Source organism: Mchenga conophoros, linkage group LG8 (assembly GCF_057382185.1).
Source record: "Mchenga conophoros isolate Kocher_MC1m ecotype Shallow Benthic linkage group LG8, M_conophoros_male_GT1.1, whole genome shotgun sequence".
In the NCBI taxonomy this organism is placed as follows: Eukaryota; Metazoa; Chordata; class Actinopteri; order Cichliformes; family Cichlidae; genus Mchenga; species Mchenga conophoros.
This window is the reverse complement of record NC_140533.1, coordinates 21040168-21059329: the sequence shown is the minus strand read 5'-3', so window position 1 is coordinate 21059329 and position 19162 is coordinate 21040168. Positions and strand designations below refer to the sequence as shown.

The following is a 19162-nucleotide window of genomic DNA, read 5'->3' as shown; positions in this document are numbered from 1 at the left end:
ATATAAAACCCTTGGAGAAAGAGATGTCCTCTTTATTCTCTAAAGTTGTCATTTTGAACTGAATTAAGCCCACTGGGGGCTAAAATAAACTAATTTAAGACACGCTTTTCAGCAAAAATAGTTAATATGTTAATGCCTGTGCAGCCTGCAGGAAATAAAGTATTTTCATGCGTGAACGCATTCAGATTGCACTGATAGAAAAGGTTAAGAAAGGTAAGATGCATCTCACTGAGCCTTGATTTACTCCAAGCATTCCAGTACGTTTCATTCTGGGTTTAGTTGGCAAGAGAACCTTTTATGGACCACCTGGGAATAGGCACTTATTACAGCTTACTACACCACCTTAAAAACTGTCTGGCTAATTCGACTGCTTGTCGCATACTGATGGAAAGGACACATTTTCCTGGCAACTAAGCCCTCTCTGTGAGTGCTTTTGCACAGCTTGAAACCAGCTAGCATCTCAGAGCCTACTACAGATGTTCAAAGCACCAGTGCAGGAACTGCTGTCAGAATCGAGCAGCACACATGCTTTTAAAGCAGCGGGATGATCCTTATCTACATTATAGCAACAACTCTTCCCGCTGATCAGCAGTCCATTCGCAAACATCGGGGGGGCTTGGCTGTCCATGATTATACCAACAGATCAATAGTAATGACCAGAGGACCATGCACTGAGCACTGGCCTTCAATAGTTACTTACCGACACAGAGACAATTTTATGTTTGTAAAGTATATAAGGAGCAGATCATTAAGCTGAAAGCAGTGGCATTTACACTGCATTATGCTCAATATCAGACATTAATGACTAGGAAAAAACACAACAACTTCCTGCTACATCCCACACAAAGTGTCCCCCTCATCATCTTTTCCTGTACGGCCATGCTGAATTGAACAGCGGCAGACAAGCGCACATAGACTTCTGCACTATAAGTGTGTAAAAGCAGCAACCTACAGAGATGGAAAAGGTAAAGAAACACATAGTTGCAGATACTCAAATTGCTGCTTGACGCCGTCTCCAAAAATGAGTCAGTCTTTATAGGCTGCAATGTCAAAATACCCAACTTTACAACAGATATAAGCATCTTTATACCCTGGAACAGCCAAGGTCTTGTGGGTTTTTTGTTGTTTTTATAACTCATCTCTTAAATGTTATTAAGCCGCCAGCTGTCCCCTGAGCTTCAGTCACCAAAACGCCACTAAACCTCCTGTGGTGCCTTTTATTTTAGCATTTGAATGCTTTTATCTGAGTAGTAGCTCAGCAGCTCATTGTTTTGATCAGTGACATGCTGTATTTCATTTGTATTTTTCTTAGTATTAATTAGCAATTAATTATCTACACAATCTACAGATGCAGCTTACTATCAAAACTTGCTACCCCCTCCTGAAAATATGATCACTTCTGGCTTAAAAAAAACCCAACAACATAGTAGTAGGAAAGCATTGTGTGCCAACACAGTGGCTAAATTAATCTAATGATTGGTGGCTAACTATTTTTCACTTCCTGTGGTCGCTCTCTGCCAACTAAATTCAATTACTACTGCTTTATTGAGACAGGGATTTTATCTTTAGTTGAAATCACAGGTCAGTACGTGAGAATGTTTGTCTCTAAATCAAGACCAAGCCAAAAATAACCCCAGAACGCACGGTGCCTCTAGCAAAACTCTTGGCTCTGGAGCATCTCTATGGTTGAGCCTCGTCTCTGGGATGCCACAGGCTAGCCTGTCTGGAGATAAGCATGTTTCTAATTAGCCACCTCTACACTGTGCCCTTCACATGTGACATTACTACAAAATGACCAAAATAAACAATAGTATGGTGCTCAAGGGTATCATTAAAGTTTTGGTGTAAATACATGACTGTGTCGTAGGGAAAGGACAAAGACAGGAAACGAGACTGAAAACTGATTAAACAATAAAACAGAAATAAGGCCATGACACTCTATGAAGATGGGAACCCTGAACATCAGTTCCAGTCACATCTAGGTGACTCAAGCTTAACTTGTTGCAGAAAACAAGAACAATTTCTACTCTACTCCACTCTACCAGAGACCCTTTACTGTGAGCCCACACAAGGCTGCCTTGGGGAGGCAGGTGGTGTGTGTGATTGCCTAAATTACCGAACCATGAGTGAATTTACTGAGGAACTATGGGTACAGTTTTTGTATGTGCGCGCTCTCACCGTGATGATTGAAGAGATCGCTGTGTACGATGTCAATCAGGCAGTCCAGCTTCTGTTTTACCAGGCGACCCACAGGGACTTTAAGGATGAACTCTGTAAACAGCTTGCTATGGAGACACAAAGAGGACAATATAAATTAAAAAACAAAACAAAAAACAGTCCAACTGATTAAGCTCGTCTATTTGTTTTCTCTAGCTTGGCTTGTAGCTGTTAAACGGCATGTAATGTTGCATTAACTAGGTTTTTATTTCTTTTTCTGGGGCATTGAACACAGTAAACAAGATTTAGATAACTGAGTTTCTTGGGTGAGTTTGGATACAGGAACTTTCTTATTTGAGTACGGCACTTCTGTTTTGCTGAAACATTTTCTACTTTGTTTAAAGGTTTCATTATATCATGCGGTATTGCATATAACTATTTTTCTTAAACATACTGAACAAAAGCAAGTCCTAGAAATGCTTTGAAGCTTTCAGCGCCACAGAATAGCTTCATCAGTGGATTTTAGTGAAATGGATGACGAGGTTACTTAAAAAGCTAATCACAGTATGCCCGCATATGTTCTGCGACGCGTCTAATAAGTCTAAAGACGTGGGTGCATGTAGACCTTTGAGTTTGTTCCTATGACTCACATTGCCATTATTCTGAATGTCTTCTGATATTTAAGACGCTTGAATGCAAATGAACTCTACTGAACTAAAAATTTATAAAGTCATTAGTATAACCTAACTGCATTGCAAAAAAAAAAAAAAAAAAACACACAAATGAAAAAAGAAAATGAAAAGATACATAAATCATAAAAAGGTTTTCCTTACAAATAACACATTTATTAATCAAAATCCACATTTGAGCACAGATACAAAACATGCATAATGTTTTTCCCCCATAAATGAAGAAGCTTAATGCTCATTATGCTGGCAAGCTATGCCTCAAGGAGGGGAGGCAAGGTTTTGGAAGTCGATGAAATAAAATGTTCTGTTTGGTCAAACATGAACATGAATTAATTATTTAATCCATGAGCATGTTTGTATTTTATATAAAACAGTATTAAGCTACAGCTGGCGACATGCGCAGTAGACAACGTAAACTTAAATAGACATTTGAGTGGAGAGTTTCCAAGGCAACCTGAACTTCTTTAAGCAGCAACCATCAGAGCACAGCTAGTGAATGTTGAGTTTTTGAATAAAAGCAACTTAAGGTGGAGAGGCAGATAAAATAAATAAACTGTGCTTTTGAAAAAGCACAATATTCCAATAGCCTGTCTTAACATAATCTGCACATGAAATTTTAACAAAGCAATCGAACTGAAGCAAATGACTCTTTTTGTTTCTTTGCAAAAGGCAACGGATTTAAGCATTTTTCTGCTCTGCTCTAGTACTCTGTATGATCCTTTATTACAGAACTCCCACATAGAAATCTTGAAGTTCACAGAGAACTGTGTGATCTGTTTAATGGCATGTTCACTTGTATTAATGTTTAAGTCTCTTAGATAGCTGTTGGTGTCACTTTAATGACATTAAAGCTTAGGAATATGTAACAAAACATGAAATTACCTTAGTTCCTTGGGATCAAAGACCAGCTTGACATCATTGACGATAGTGGGAATGTATTTCAGTGCAGCACCCTTTACGAGAGGAACAAAAAGAAAAAATATGACAAAATCATTTCACATCTTAATGCATATAGCATGCCCTCAAGTGAGCCACTAGAGGAGTCAATAAACAAGAGTTTTAATGTGTCATTATTTAATATTTGCAACAACCTACCAATACCAATTGAAATCGCTTTCTCTCTCATGAATGCGCACACACATGTGCACATTTTCTGCCATATACATTACAGAGATTGGAGGTTAGAAATTAATTAGACAATTGACTGATAAACAGTTTCATGGACGAGCGAGGATGGATGTTTCTGATTTATCTAAGGGATTTAGAGTTGACTTAGTAACACAACCTTCAATATACGACTAGAAGAAATGGAGAAGAAAATGGAAGAGGTTAAAAATCCTAAATAAACCTGACAGAGAAGTTGCAGGAACTTTAGGAATAGCCAAATCAAAACTCTGGTACAGTGTTAAAAAGAGGACTAGGTGATGGCCATGGGTTCTAGACCTCAGGCAGTCATATTGAAATACATTGGATTTGAGCTTCTGAAAATGGAGAAGTATAAAAATGGCTATGATCAATCAATTTTCAATTTTGACTGTTGACCTTAAATCCAGTGTGGTGGCATAACATTTTAAAATGGCATCATTGCCCAAAAACATATGGACTTAGCCATAACCATGTTTTACTTTATGGTAAATTAACAAAAATAGGATCTAAATTTGTCCATCAATAGTGTCAGTAAGTCATCAAGCACATGCATGCAAAGGCTAGTAACATAACTGCTATGCTTAGCCAAAACAACAACTTCTTCTCTAACTGACTGCTGCTAAACTTCAGCCAGGGTGGGTTGTGTCTTTATACTGCATTGGTGCATTTCAGCCATTGTCTCTCATTGCAATGGGGTTACAGGTGTAGCACATTGGATATTACAATCCATTGGGTTTTTTCTAAACTGTTCATGGTTTATTCCTGAAAACATGTGGAGGAATAATTAGCAATATTAAAATGAGGTTGGCAAGAGAGCAAATACTGACTTTAGTAAATGATTTCTAAATATTGGATTTTGTTAAGGACACATTTTTGAACAGCAGAGACTAACTGCAAAGTAGGATTCAGAATGATTTTTTTCAGGGATATAATCATGACTTCCAAACAAACTCCTGCTGTCATCTTAATACGATCTCATCTTATTAAGTATTCTATATTTCACATTCACCTCTCTCTGCAGGGAGAAAGAATTAGGCAGATTTCAGTGGTGTTTGACTTTGATTCAGTTGGCAATTCAGCCTCTATTCTAATAAAAAGTCATCTGCATCTGTTAATGCTTTGTGCATGTGCATGTGTGTGAGAGTAAGAAACAGAAAGAGAGAGAATGTGTGTGTATTTATTAGATTTTCAGCTGCATGTGTGCTGGTCTGTCCAGATGTTCATCAGTACTCCAATTTTTTTTTCCAGAGAGGCATAATGGGACTACTAATTAGCTTCCACCTGTCACAGTGCTTTCACAGGGGTGGATTTGGGAAGAAACCAGGGTTCCTCGGTTTCATGGCCGTTCCTCAAGATCAGTTTTTAATTTACTGACAGTAAAGCTAATATCTCACCCAATTACACAGCAACTGACTCCTAATTGACTCCTGAGCTCCTCATATGGTTGAGTGTGCACATGGATATACTGTAGGTGTGCCAAGGTGCATGTACCCTGTGATTATGTTATCTCTAAAAGCATAGCCGTGGGTGCGCACAAGTGTGCACGAGTCTGTGTGCGGGTCTTTTAGAGTATCTACACAAATAAACAAACATCCTTATGTATCTGTTTCTAATCTGGGGTCGCCGAGTTTGAGGTCAGAAGCAAGTAAATATGGGGGGAAAAAGAGTGTTTAAAGGTAGAAGGAGAAAGAGAGTGAAATAAATACCTTAAGGAGCAGCTAAAGAGCAGAAGGCCAGAGAAGACCCAAGCATCAGGACAGTCAAGGTCAGAGTGAAATATAGGAAAAGGAAAAACACAAACACACACAAAAAGGTATAGACAAACAACAGAAATTAACAAACACACTTAAAAGTACAGATGCAAGAAAAGCCAAGTTGTATATCTCAATAACTTCATTGTGTAATACACCCTAAACCTTCTTCCACGAGTTAAGAGTTCTTCTATAGTTCGTGCAATATATACATTTATCCTTTTTATTATCTTTTCATAATTGATTCCAATAATTACTTTCAAGACAAGTCAGATAATGTTCTGAAGATGGAAACTTAAGCCAAACATTGCTGCATGTTTCGAATTCCTAGGAATTTGGAATAAATACAATCTCGGTTATGATTATGAGTCTAAAATCAGGAAATATCTGACCAACCAAAAGGAAAAAACACAACGTTTTTATTGACATGTTGCTGAGAACCCCCCACCAAAAAAACAAACAAAACAAACAAACAAACAAGCAGCAGTCTATAAATGAACTGCTGTATGAGGCCACAGCTAGCATGCAGTTAGTCATCGTAGCTTAGACAGGAAACAGGTGGATAACAGATAGTGTGACTAAAGATAGTACCTCTAAAACGCATTAACAATATCCTGTTTATTTAATCTTTTCAGAAGGTTACAACTGTGAACTTGTGACTCTCCAGTGGATTATGTCATGAATTATATCTTAGTGGGAACCAAAAATAGTCAAGCAAATAACCCATTTAAAACCTCGACTGTTTCTGCTTTGAAACGTGCCTGTATTATGCCCGTGTACAGTCTTGTGATTTTATTTAGGAAATCTGAAATGTAGAATGGCTTTAAAGCTTTAATTATTAAAAATAAATACAGTTTTAGTTATGTGTTTCTTTTTGATCTCTGACCTCTTTTCGATCTCTGACCTCTTTTCAAACTCGGTCTGACATCCTCTGTTTCAATCCTGAAAAGCCAGCTCAGCTAAAACCTGAATTATTGGTGTGATAAAACAAGTAAATGGACGGCTACAGAGTGCTTTTCACACACACATTCATACAAGCATTTTTGTCTATTTGAAAGCGCTTTATTTTTCTGACTCTGCATCAATTTCAAAATCCTAGGTGACTTCCTTCTCGACGTATCGCATTCACAAGAGTTTTGGAAAACTTTAACCTTGACCTTGAAAGTCCAGGCCACTGAGATTTGAACCTGTTGGAGATTTTGAAGCTCCTACGTTGCTTCGTTCTCGAGTTATTGCATTCACAAACTTGGGTGTCCACGTCACCTGCTCACGACAATACCCCATCAGGCTGAGGGGTACACTGCAATCACAAGCTGATATATCCACATGTGGCTCAGTAACATGAATGGCCCACAAGCGCTGGTATTGGCTCCCAACAACATTTGGGAATGCTCTTAAAGGTGATGGTGGATCTGGGCATCCCTGAGCTCCTGGATAGCCTGTGGCACTGGCAATGTCCATGGCATTAACGCCTTTGTCATCAAGGGGCTGCCTGTGCATTCTGATCACACGATTCTGAACTACATAAGGTCTGACAGTGTGGCAGCAACACACCTGCTGATTTTGGTGTTCTCTGACAAATGGCAGTTGAGCTGCATTGGTGCTGGACCCACTAAAAGATGCAGATGAGTCTAGCAGTCTGTTCAGAAACATGCACATGACCAGACTGCAGGATGTCAATTTGTAGGGCCCTGGCAATGAACCTTCTGCTCCTGCTTCCAAAAAAAGAGCAGATACCGGTCCTGCTGCTGGATTAAGGCCCTTCTACAGCTCTGCCCAGCTCTCCTCTTGTAACAGCCTGTTTCCTTGTATCACCTCTACTGTCTTGTGACTGTCCTGGGAGAGACAGCAAACCTTTTTGCAACAGCACGCATGGATGTGCCATTCTGGAGGAGGTGGGCTACATTTGCAACCTGTGTGGGCTGCAGGTACTATCTCATACTATCAACAATGACAAAGAAAAAGCAAAACTAGAGAAAACCAGTCAGGAAGGACAAAGAGATAGCAATGGTCTATGGTGAGACCGTGTAGCTATTTGGACCAAAACAACTGAAATGAATTCACAATGGTTTATTCTTTCTATCTGGACAGACTGACATCCCTGAAGTGCGTGTTTTCATTCACCTTTGTTTGACAGCACAGTGATGATTGGATATGGAAAGCAGAGAAAGTGAGTCAGGGAAGACGAGCTGCAAAGGTTAGACTTGAACCCAGGCTGCTGCATCAGCTTTGCAGGCACCAGTGAGCTAAACTGGCACCACTGATATCTCTAAAGTTTAATTGACTTTGAATTATACTATGCTGAATCAATACTTCCTTAATTCCTCTGTATCGTCCCATTTTCTCACAGCATATCAAGAAGTCATTAATTACTATAACTACTACTTTAAGTGGCTAGATTATCTTTCTCAGATTCTCAGCTCTAACAAGTTCACATAAAAAGAAAAATCTGCACAGAGACACGTGGAAAAGACGTGGAAAACAAACACAGTGCACAGAACACAGTAAGCAGCAATGATCTGAAGGAATGTTAGCATTAATATCTAATAAACTGCTGTCATAGTTTAAATCTAACAAGGCACATTAATCTCCAATTACAGAATCTGTCATCCCAAGATAATCACATCAGATTTATTTACTATTCACAGTGCAGCAGATGATTCTTGGCAGTGAGGTTGAGCAACAGTATGCAGTTGGACTTGAGTGGTAATCAGCCTACCTTCACCATGCCAGTGTTCTCTGAATTACTGTTCATCATATCATTAAAGGATGTGAAAAGGTTCCTCAAGGACTCCATGAAGTCAGCCTCTCCTTTGTTCTCATAGAGCCTGGGAGGAGATGAAGTAGAGAATTACACTGGCAGATGATCACAAGGCTGTTGTGCGTTTCATCCCTGTGTAAACAGCCCCACCTGCACTGGAAATGACAAGGGTTTGATGCTTCCCTGTTAAATCATTAAAAGCAGCCAGCAGAAAGGCCCTGTTTTATCAATGCAAATATTCCTGGATCAGAACCAGAGACATCACTCTTGCTGCCAGCCAGATTAGCATTTAAAACAACATGACAAGACCCCGAAGCACCTGCCTGCTGTCATGCGGAAACAAAAATCGGAAAAATTAATGATCTATGCTAATGACTTTCCCAGAACACTATACAAGGAACAGAAAGCAAATGTCAAGCAAATATTAGGGTTCAGTGGCTTTACTTTCTCATATTTTCTCCAACTCGAATTACTAATGTTCCTTCCGCTAGCTTGGTTATGTGGAACAAATGCTGCCCACAGACTGTAGCAACCAAACGCCAATGATCACACTACAGCGACAGAAAACGCTTTCCCCCCATTTTTCCAAGTGTATGGGAACACACAGAAAGAAAGGACACATAATCCCTCAAAGATGAAAATCCTTAGTGCTCACAGAGACCGTAAATCTTAACAAAACTGGTCATTAAGTGGAAATGAGCCGAGCAGCAGCAGCGGCTTCAAATAATTTAGCGTTGCAACCGCTCAGTTTTAGAGAAATAAAATCAAAACTCGCAAGAGAAACTAAAACTGTGCAAGGTGAAATGGAGGTAAAGTGTTTAAATTCCCACTCCATCAGATATTACTGGCCTTCTGCACAGACGTGGGTTTTGTGTGGCTACAATATCTCAAGGGAATGGATGTATTACATGGTACAGGATAGCCACTGTTGAGGGCTTACAGAAATCGTGGGATTAGAGGCATCCGTCTCAGAGCTCCCGCAACAACAATTACTTAAAGCCGCTGCTCACCTGCAACACTAAGGAGCTCAGTGAGCCCTGGAAAGCTATAACAGTCGAATTGAATGAGGTGGGGGCAAATCTACAATTAAGGTGTTCTTCTGCACTTTCATAAAAGTTCTTCACTGACCCACAGTGAAAGGCTAAACATTTGCTGATGTAACCTTGGCACCTTCTTGTTAGGCTCCATCAAACCTAACTTTAAAGTTCATAAGAATTTAAAATGATGGCTTGCAACCAACCAAAGAAACCACTCCAACAAGAGCTAACACAAAGTGGGACCACCATAAAGCTTGAGTTTTCTTTTTCTCTCTCTCAGATATCTACGAAAGAAGCCACTTGGCACAAACTGGAACATAGAAAAGAATGGCAGTGCTGTGTTCTGTGAGGTAAAGGACAGAGTGTCCTCTAGACATTGGACAGAAAACCAATCAAACTCTGCACACTTAATTAGTCCAGGATCATACATCAGGCCTTCAGCCACCAACAGCTTTATTTCACGACTCTCGAATATTATCATTCATTTAACGTCCCCACAGCCTATTATAAATACATCCATAGAAATGACCTCATCCAAAGACCATTGGCTTTTACTTGTTTCAACTTTATTACACCGGAGCTGAGGTGTGCTGCAGAGAACTCGGTGTTACAAAACGCATTGCTCTTTTATAAAAGACGACTGAAGCCAAGAAATTATTTAAAGGAACAGCAGCAATTAAAGAGAAAAAACTATAAATTTAGAAAGACCATCTTAAAAAGTTCAAAAGCTTTCTTGTACTTTGATAAGACAGCTTATCAGACTCATACTTGAGCACAGATACACTGAAAATACTCTTCACAGTAGCTTTATAACAAAACTGCATGCATTATGATGCAATGTTACACTTTGCAAAAAAAAAAAAATACCACACGTACTGGTTAAAGAGGACTCTGGATCGGACGATGAACTTGAAGATGTATTCCAGAGCTTTCATGGCCTTCAGCAGCTGTTCTGTCAGCTTATCTGCATTGTCCACGTAGTTTTTCAGAACTTTTGTCAGCTTCCTGCAAATAGAAACACAGAGTATGGCTAATGTGTTAATCATAAAGTGGAACACGCATGTTTATAAATGTTTCTGTAAAGAAATTAAACTCACGTGTATGCCAGTGTAGCACTGAAATGCTTTCGAATGTAGGTCTCCAGAACTGGATTAAAGTGCTGGAACTTTCTGTCGGCTATAAGCCCAATAATGAACACCTATCAAACAATAAAGACATAGTTATTAAAAAGTAAATTAAACGCACCAGGAAAGCCTAACTTAATAATTCAGAGCCCCCCAAAACTACCCGTCTTGCTCAATATATCAAAACAGATTGGGAAATTAAGCAAGGTTGCATTTGGGCAGAAAACCATTTTCTTTCAATTCTCTGCTCTGCAGATAATCTAGGAACTCAACAAAAAACAATTACTACCAGCTTTCTGTGAATGACAAAAACTGCTCTTTTGAACTGCATGCTAGACAAGTTTCAGGCTAATACTTTGAATCCCATTATCTGCAGCCCATGAGAGGACAAGGTTAATAATCATAACCTGTTTTTTCCCCCAATGTAAAGTCTTTTTTATACTATATATTGCAATAAGCATGTGAGCATGTTCAATAAAAATGCTTCACAGGCACTAAGAATTCATGCAATTCAATGCAGCAGCTATCGAACATCAGTGGCAATGTGTGGAGTTCAATGTTAACGTACAGCAATGGAATAAAAAAATTTTAGAACTAAAACAATATAGCCAAAAAAGCAACCAAAAATTGCTTTGTTCACTTTTAAGGGCAGAAAACAGGTAGCTGCATACAAATTAGGGTACCAAACAGAGCAGGGATGCCTGTCAAAAACCATTTTAACACATGAAGTATTTCCCAAGTTATTATATTTGCTTCTGAGCTCCAAACATGTCCAAATGTTTATTGGCGCTGACAGGGAACTCTATTATAAATTATGCGCTGCCGTTACAGCGGGATTCTTCCTTACCAAGGCATCAAACACCAGAGTATCAAAAGTGTCACTGTCAGAGTTTTCCATCATGATGTTGAAGAGAGCATCCAGAGTGTCTTGCAGAAACTAGAATGACAGATGCACGGCATGTTATGGCAGGCCAACAATGAGGCGTGTCATTCAAAAAATAAAAAATAAAACATGCATATGCTAAGTCCTAATCTCACAGCAAGTCCACACGGTTCTGTCAAATAAACCGAGTCAAGCTGATCATGATTTCTTTCCTCTGGCATGCACATTCAGCTTGTGTCATTAAAGTGATAACTAACATTAGGACAAACTAATTCATCCGACGTTTAAAGGAATGACAACAGCTAAACCGATTGTGAGTCTTTGGGAGATTTTTAACTTTTGTGTAGGGAAAACTGTGCAATAGCATTTTTAGGTTTTTATATAGACATTATCCTATAATGATTCAAAGCAAACTGATAAATAAAAATAGAGAAATACACAACAAAAATATGTTTAGCACCCCGGCCCTAAATACGCCTCTATCATTTGAATGGCGCAACCAAAGTGGCAAGTGAACTCCTGCTGTGACGGTTCCATGCTACCCATTACGCACCCTTTACAGCTGTTAACATACACCAAAATAGTTCTATGAAGAGAGTGATCATTTCCCTGTCAGCAGCACCTCCAGGAACACTAACTACATACATCCTTCCTCTCTGGGGAAACATGCTCCATTTACTCAGCCAATTCTGCAGCAATGTAAAAACAGATGTAAAAGTGTCGGGAACAGAGCCATCACTCTCTACTGCGCTTGGTCTGTCATCTCAGAATGGATGAGATTCATCATCTTCTCAACGAGAAACCAACACATTGTACGGTATGCGGCGTTTAAAGTGAAATTCGGTCTCACAAAGGCTGGACCGCATGACAAGGACAACGGCGCAGTGACCTTTTCGCTCAAACGGTGTCACATTAGGGAGATGGGAAATAAAAAACAGAACAGGAAACATTTTTTAAAAATGTGTTATGAACATATTTGTGCTTTATGTTAACTACAATGGGGGAAAATGAAATGATGAATATATAATGTATACTCTTTTGATAAATAGTCTTTTAAATGCCAAGATGAAAATGCTATCTAATTGCTCACCGACAGCCTTGAAGCGCTTTGAAGCAATTGAGTGCTAATGCGGTGGTAATAATAATCACACTCCTGTGGTTTAATGAACTAGTCCAGCTGTGGTAGACATCTATCTGGCCTGATCAAAACTGTCTAGGTGAAGGACTTCTTTAGATAGGCTCCAAGCTGCCAGGCACCCAACCTGCCCCTGCAAAACTTTCTCTAAATAATGATTATTCATCTGCCCCATGCTGAGCACTTAAAGGCCCTGCCTAAATCTCTGACAGCAGGTCATCTCCTCCCTGTCTGTAGACAGTGTGGGGTACTATGCACTCCCTCCTTGCTAAAGCCATTAAAACAAAAGCAAAAAAAGTGGCAGCCAACTCCTTATGACAGGCAGCGACATCATTTGTGAAATTGCTGCCAGGAAGCTGTAGCTTTCAGGAAGAGTATGCATCGTTTGTGACTGAATGTTTATTTGAACAGCTGTTAAGATCTGTTTTTCGTCCATTTGTGCCGATCTCTGTCAAAGCAAAGGAATTAGGTACATTTGCAAGGCGATGAACATTGCAAAAGAAAGTGAGACGCATTTATTTATGTTTACTTAAGCTTTGACTGAAAGCGGTTTAACTCAACCGAGCGGTAATTTTGGGCCTCTGACCTTCACAACCTCGCCACCCTCCACCTTCATTAGCTGACGTAGATTCTGCTGCAGAAGGCTGGTGTTGGAGCGCCACTTCAGCAGCCCAAGTAGGTCCACTGGAAAAAGACAAAAGGGAAAAAAAGCTGTCAACACAATGCATAGCTTTCACCCAGAAAATAGTAATGGCGGGTAAGGAGACTGTGCAAGAAAAAGTCCACTATTTGCATTTAATGAGATTAAGGTCTTAGCATGTTTTTCCAAGACGTCGCCATAACGTTCACATCAGTTTACAAATTTCCCAAACACAAGGTTAGCAATTTTGTCCTTACAAAAAAAGGAAAAAAATCCCTTTGAAAATGGACAGGTGCAAGAAGTGGACAGAAAACGAGTGAAAAAGTTTGGCTCCTTGGAGACTAAATATAAATAAAATTAGTGTTTGCTCAAAACTTATGCTGCGTTTGAGCCATTCTAGATTCTGCCGATCTGGGTATCTCCGCCTCTGCAGCATAAATTTTGGCTAGGATTTTTAATTCGAGTCCCAAACATAAAAAATGTGCATTAATAAAACAGTTCATATTGTCGTAACAACCTTATTATTTTGATTGTGTGGCTGTATGATCTACAGAATCCCATTAACCCTTTAAGACCTACCATAGAACTTAAGGTTATGTATATAACCCCGGTTCTCTGAGTAGCATGAGTGAGTGTCTCACTATGGGAACGCCTCCTGCGTGACCTCATCAGAAGCTCAAATACCATTATGCCAGCCCTTACAGGCTGGCTAAGTGACGCCCATGTCAGGAGGGGCCAGTGCCTCCCTATATAATAGGCTGACATAGCATCAGATGTCATTCAAAACAAGCCCACCTCTTCCTCGCTTCCATAGCAAGGAGGGCGGTCTGGTGAGACACTCACTCATGCTACTCAGAGAACCGTGGTTATATACATAACCTTAAGTTCTCTTTCATAGCATTCGTTTTGTGTCTCACTATGGGAGAAATACTGACTCCCGGATTGCCAGACATGCCTGTTAAGAAGACAACTGTCCCCAACAGCACTTCACAGGGGAGAGGCCCCCACCCGGGAAGAGCCTGCACTGAGGACTGAACGCGCTAGGTTAGGTGCTGTCACATCTAACCTGTAAAACCTAGCAAATGTATGAGGTGAGGTCCAGCATGCAGCTGCACACACCTCCTGAATAGAAACTCCCCTAAAGAGAGCCCATGAGGTCGCCAGACCTCTAGTGGAATGCGCACGTAAGCCAGCAGGGGGCTGAAGGCCCCTGCTAGTATAGGCCAAGGCAATTGCTCCTACTATCCAATGGGAGAGGCGCTGTTTAGACACAGGCTTTCCCATATGTGGTTTAGCCCAGGACACGAACAGCTGGTCACTTTGTCTGACACTCTGGGTTCGGTCCATGTAAATGCGCAGAGCACGGACTGGACACAAGGTATGCCGCTGTTGCTCCTCTGAGGAGAAAGGCGGTGGGCAAAAGGCCGGCAGTTCTATAGGGGAACATGTGCCGACAACCTTCGGGACAAAGGCAGGGTTGAGCCGCATACAGACCCTCGTATTATCCGAGGAGAACTGAATGCATGACTGATGCACTGAGAGAGCGTGTATCTCTCCCACACGTTTAGCAGAAGCTAAAGCAATTAAAAGAGCCGTCTTCAAGGACAGAAATTTCAACTCAACCTGTTCCAGGGGTTCAAATGGGCAACAGGAGAGCGCAGCCAATACTGTGGGAAGGTCCCACGATGGAGCCAATGGCCTAGACGTAGGCAATTTACGCCGTGCACCCTTCATGAAACGGCATATTAAGGGATGCTGGCCAACAGTCTTTCCCTCAAAACCAATATGGCAGGCTGAAATCGCTGCCAAATACACCTTGATGGCGGAGAAGGCTTTACCCCTATTAATCAGGGCCTGAAGAAATGACAGAATCACAGCCACAGAGCACTGAAAAGGGATGGCCTGTGATTCTAAGCACCAGCCTTCAAACACACGCCACTTATGCTCATATAGCGTCCGAGTAGACGATGCTCTAGAACCCTGAATAGTGTCGATAACACTATGAGGGAGCCCCACCGTGTTCAGGTTAAACCACTCACGGGCCAAGCCCACAGAGCCAGCCTCTCTGGGTGGGGGTGGAATATTTCCCCCCGTGCCTGAGACAGGAGGTCTCTGCGTAGTGGTAACAGCCACTACGCTGTTACCACTCAGCACAGCTGCTGAAAAGTCTCCGCCAGCCAGTGTTTCCCTGGCCAGTGCGGGGCTATCAGGATCATATAGTGACTTCTCTCCCTCACTCTGGCCAGGGTTTGAGAAATGAGGGCCACTGAGGGAAAAGCATAGAGGAGGGTTCTCGGCCACTCGTGAGCTAGAGCATCCACCCCGAGTGGAGCTCTCTGAACGTTCAGCGAGTAAAACAGGGGACACTGAGCATTCTCCCTGGATGCATAAACGTCCACGGTCGCCAGACCGAATCGCAGCCAGATCTACTTCACCACCTCCGGGTGAAGCTTCCAGTCCCCATACAGCGGGTTGCCCCTGGAGAGAAGATCTGCTCCAAAGTTCAAGATCCCCGGCACGTGAGTTGCTCTCAGTGACAGCAGGTGAACACTGCTCCAGACTATCAGTCTGTGTGCCAGCGTGTGTAACTTGGGGGACCCCTGTATGAGAGCATTTGTGTGACAAGTCGCTCCCTGGCGGGTTGGGGCTGCCACCAGCCAATCGTCGATGTACGTGGCCACCCGAATGCCCTTTTTTCTGAGCGGGGCCACTGCTGCCTCGGTGCATTTCACAAACACCCTTGGGCTCAGTGAGAGACCAAAAGGCAGGACTACAAACTCGTATGCCATCCCCTGGAAAGCAAATCTCAGATACTTTCGGTGTGGGGGATATATGGGGATGTGGAAATAAGCATCCCTCAGGTCGATTGATGTGAACCAGTCGCCCGCTCGTACAAACCGTAGCAGCGAGGCGTGCGTCAACATCCTGAACTTGTATGTCCTCAAATGCCGGTTCAGGGCATGGAGATCCAGAATGGCTCTCATCCCCCTCCCCCTTTCTTTGGCACAAGGAAATACCTTGAATAAAATCCGCTGTGCATTTCCTCGGGAGGGACAATTCTTATAGCTCCTTTGTCTCTCAAGGTGGAAATTTCCTCCAGGAGAAAACTGGCAGACTCGCCCGGAGCACGAGAGTAAACAATTTCTTTGAATTGTGGTGGAGCGACACTGAATTGCAGCCTGTAGCCCTTTTTCAATGTCCTCAGCACCCATGCTGACTGAGTGCAGGTGGCCCAGCTCTTCATGTGAAGAGACAGAGGGCTCACTGGCCACTCCACCGAATATGGCGTTTTGGCGCCCCCTTGTGGTCGCAGCGCGAAACATACGTCATTTCGGCGTCCCGTCACCTCTGTCACAGGCGAGCGAGGTGACGGGCTCATCTGCATAATCACAGCTGTGGAAACGCGAGTCTACACGGGCTGCGTTATGGCAGACGGTGCTCCGTTTTTCAGCATGTTTGATTTTCTCATGTGTTTTGCAAGACTCGACAGCGCCCTCGGCAAACTGCCTGGATGCGCGTGTCGGGGCTTTTTTAATACAGAATGCATGAGAGAAGTGCTCGTGAAACAACACTGCGAACTTTGGCTCTCTTTCCCTCTGGCGGGTCCGGTGACAGGAACGCCGGCCCGAGTCAAGCACTCTGTGTGGAACATGTCCCGTTGAACTTGCTCTGGAACGGAGCTGGGAGGCGGGAGGGTGGCCGTGAAGGGGGGAAACTGGGTTCGCTCCCGCCTAGAGGGGAGGCTGTCAGGCCAGCCGCTTCTTCCTCCTCACGATCGCGGCAGCGGGGGGAGGAGGGGCCGCTTGAGGTCTGGCCTGGGGAGACTGCTTCCGAGTCCATGGATTCTTAGGGGCCCCGGCAGCCTGGGGGGCTGCTTGCGTCTTAGGCACTTTGGGAATCCTGAAAGCGGGGACCGGGCGAGACGCTGCCTGCGCGAATGACTGGCGCGGCGCTGCTGGGGTGGCGTGCTGGGCCCTCCTCGGCAGGCAGAGTTTCAGAGCCTCATCATCTCTCTTTTTCTCCTCACATCTCTTCTGCATGGATGTAACAGCCGCACCGAAGAGACCGTGAGGGACGACAGGGGTGTCGAGGAGTTGCTCTTTTTCCTTAGTCGTCAGGTTGGTGAGCCCGAGCCAGCGTGCTCGCTCCTGAAGAACCATGAGGCCCATGGCTCTCCCAGTAGCCTGTATGGCTACCTTGTGGAGGCGGAGGACGTGGTCAGTTATAACGCAGATTTCTTCCCACACTGTGGTATCTGTGTTAGCTGTCATGCCCTCTTCTAGCTCAGCTTGGTAAGCCATTAGCATAGAAGAGGCATTGTGGGCTCTTACTGACAGAGCCGCTGCCTTGTAGCACTTATCTGTAAGGCTAGACTGGAAGCAGTCTGTTTTGGAGGGGAGAGATGGGGCCGATGAGGACAGAGACGTCTTCGGGTGAAGATGGCTCGCCACCAACGGCTCCACTTGTGGCATCCGGCGGAGGCCGATAGACTCCATCCCCTCACAATCCAGCAGGGAGCTCCCCACGATGGAGTGTTTCTCGCTGCAAGGTTTTGCTTTCCACGTCACCGCTATCTCATCGAGTAGCTCAGGGAAAACAGGCAACACATGCTTCCCCGTCTTTTTCGCTTTCGGCAATTTCTTACCGTCAAAACGAGACTTTACAACCTCTGTTTGTATGGCGGGCCACGGGATGTTGAGCCTAGCGGCTGCGCGCTTGCACATGTCCTGCATGTCGAGATCCAGGGGAGACGGCGGTGTCGGTTTTTCAACCTCGCCGGTAGCCGAGGGCTTTGGAGCCCAGCTGATGCTAGCCAAGGAGGTGGAATCTTCCTCCTCGCCGTCGTGGCGAGCAGGAGCTCCGAGTCAGCCGACTCATCTCCGTCCTCGTTAGCATCTCCTCCCCAAGTGACTCCAGCATCGCGGAAAAACACACGATCTCCGTGTGCCTGCAGCGACGGGAAAGCGGTCGCGATGGGCTGAGGGTTTGCCTCTGCCCAGCTCGGCCCTGGCGTTGCGGCCAAATCATCGGGCATCTCAGTTTCTCCTTGCGCCGCAGCAGCCTCACACAACAAAGGGTCGCCGCCCGACAGGTTAGCCTGGCGAGCTAGCCTGCGGCGGAGTAGTTTGCGTGGGAAAGCCACGCAGTGGATACAGTCGTGTGCAGGTGTCAGGGCAGCCTGAGCGTGAGATAAGCCCAGGCATGCCGCACACACGGGGTGTGTATCCCAGGCAGAAATCTTCTTGCCACAAGGACAAAGTTTTGCAACTTCGTTGGCCGTCGTAGCCATGGTTAGCTAGAGGGTTGCGCACGTTAGAGAGACTGACACTGAGTGCGGAGAATATTGCTATTCCTCGCTAACGTGGGTTGAAAAGTGTTGCTACTTTTCTACAGGTATTGCTACCTAATGTGTAAAACCGCTAGCGTCGAAGGGTATTGCTACCTGATGGTGAAGCTAGGGGTACCTTTATTAGCAAAGTGTTGCTACTTCGCTTTTGGAAAGTATTGCTACTTCCCTGGGTGAAAGTATTGCTACTTGGCACCAGCACTAGCTACAGAACAGTATTGCTACTGCTTGTATGCTAGTGGACAACTGAAAAGCTGGGAACAAAGCGCCCGGCGACCGAGTTGTTTCACTCGAATCTGTGGACAGTTTAGCTTTAGCGCCCAATAGCACAGTTGTCTACAGGCTTCTGTGAGAAGCGAGAATGAAAGAGAACTTAAGGTTATGTATATAACCACGGTTCTCTGAGTAGCATGAGTGAGTGTCTCACCAGACCGCCCTCCTTGCTATGGAAGCGAGGAAGAGGTGGGCTTGTTTTGAATGACATCTGACACT

The 19162-nt window shown here is 43.5% G+C and overlaps 1 protein-coding gene across 2 annotated transcripts in view; it reads right to left on the bottom strand.

Moving 5' to 3' along the window:
- Positions 1-19162, bottom strand: part of dock1 (dedicator of cytokinesis 1) — a 196043-nt gene that overhangs the window by 119437 nt on the left and 57444 nt on the right. For both annotated transcript variants that reach the window (XM_085284890.1, XM_085284891.1), the window contains exons 19-25: positions 13270-13367; positions 11513-11602; positions 10639-10739; positions 10418-10546; positions 8463-8571; positions 3729-3799; positions 2179-2285 (exon numbers count right to left, since the gene is read on the bottom strand). In XM_085284890.1, the coding sequence (XP_085141016.1) occupies positions 2179-2285; positions 3729-3799; positions 8463-8571; positions 10418-10546; positions 10639-10739; positions 11513-11602; positions 13270-13367 (705 nt within the window). The remainder of the gene's footprint in view (positions 1-2178; positions 2286-3728; positions 3800-8462; positions 8572-10417; positions 10547-10638; positions 10740-11512; positions 11603-13269; positions 13368-19162) is intronic.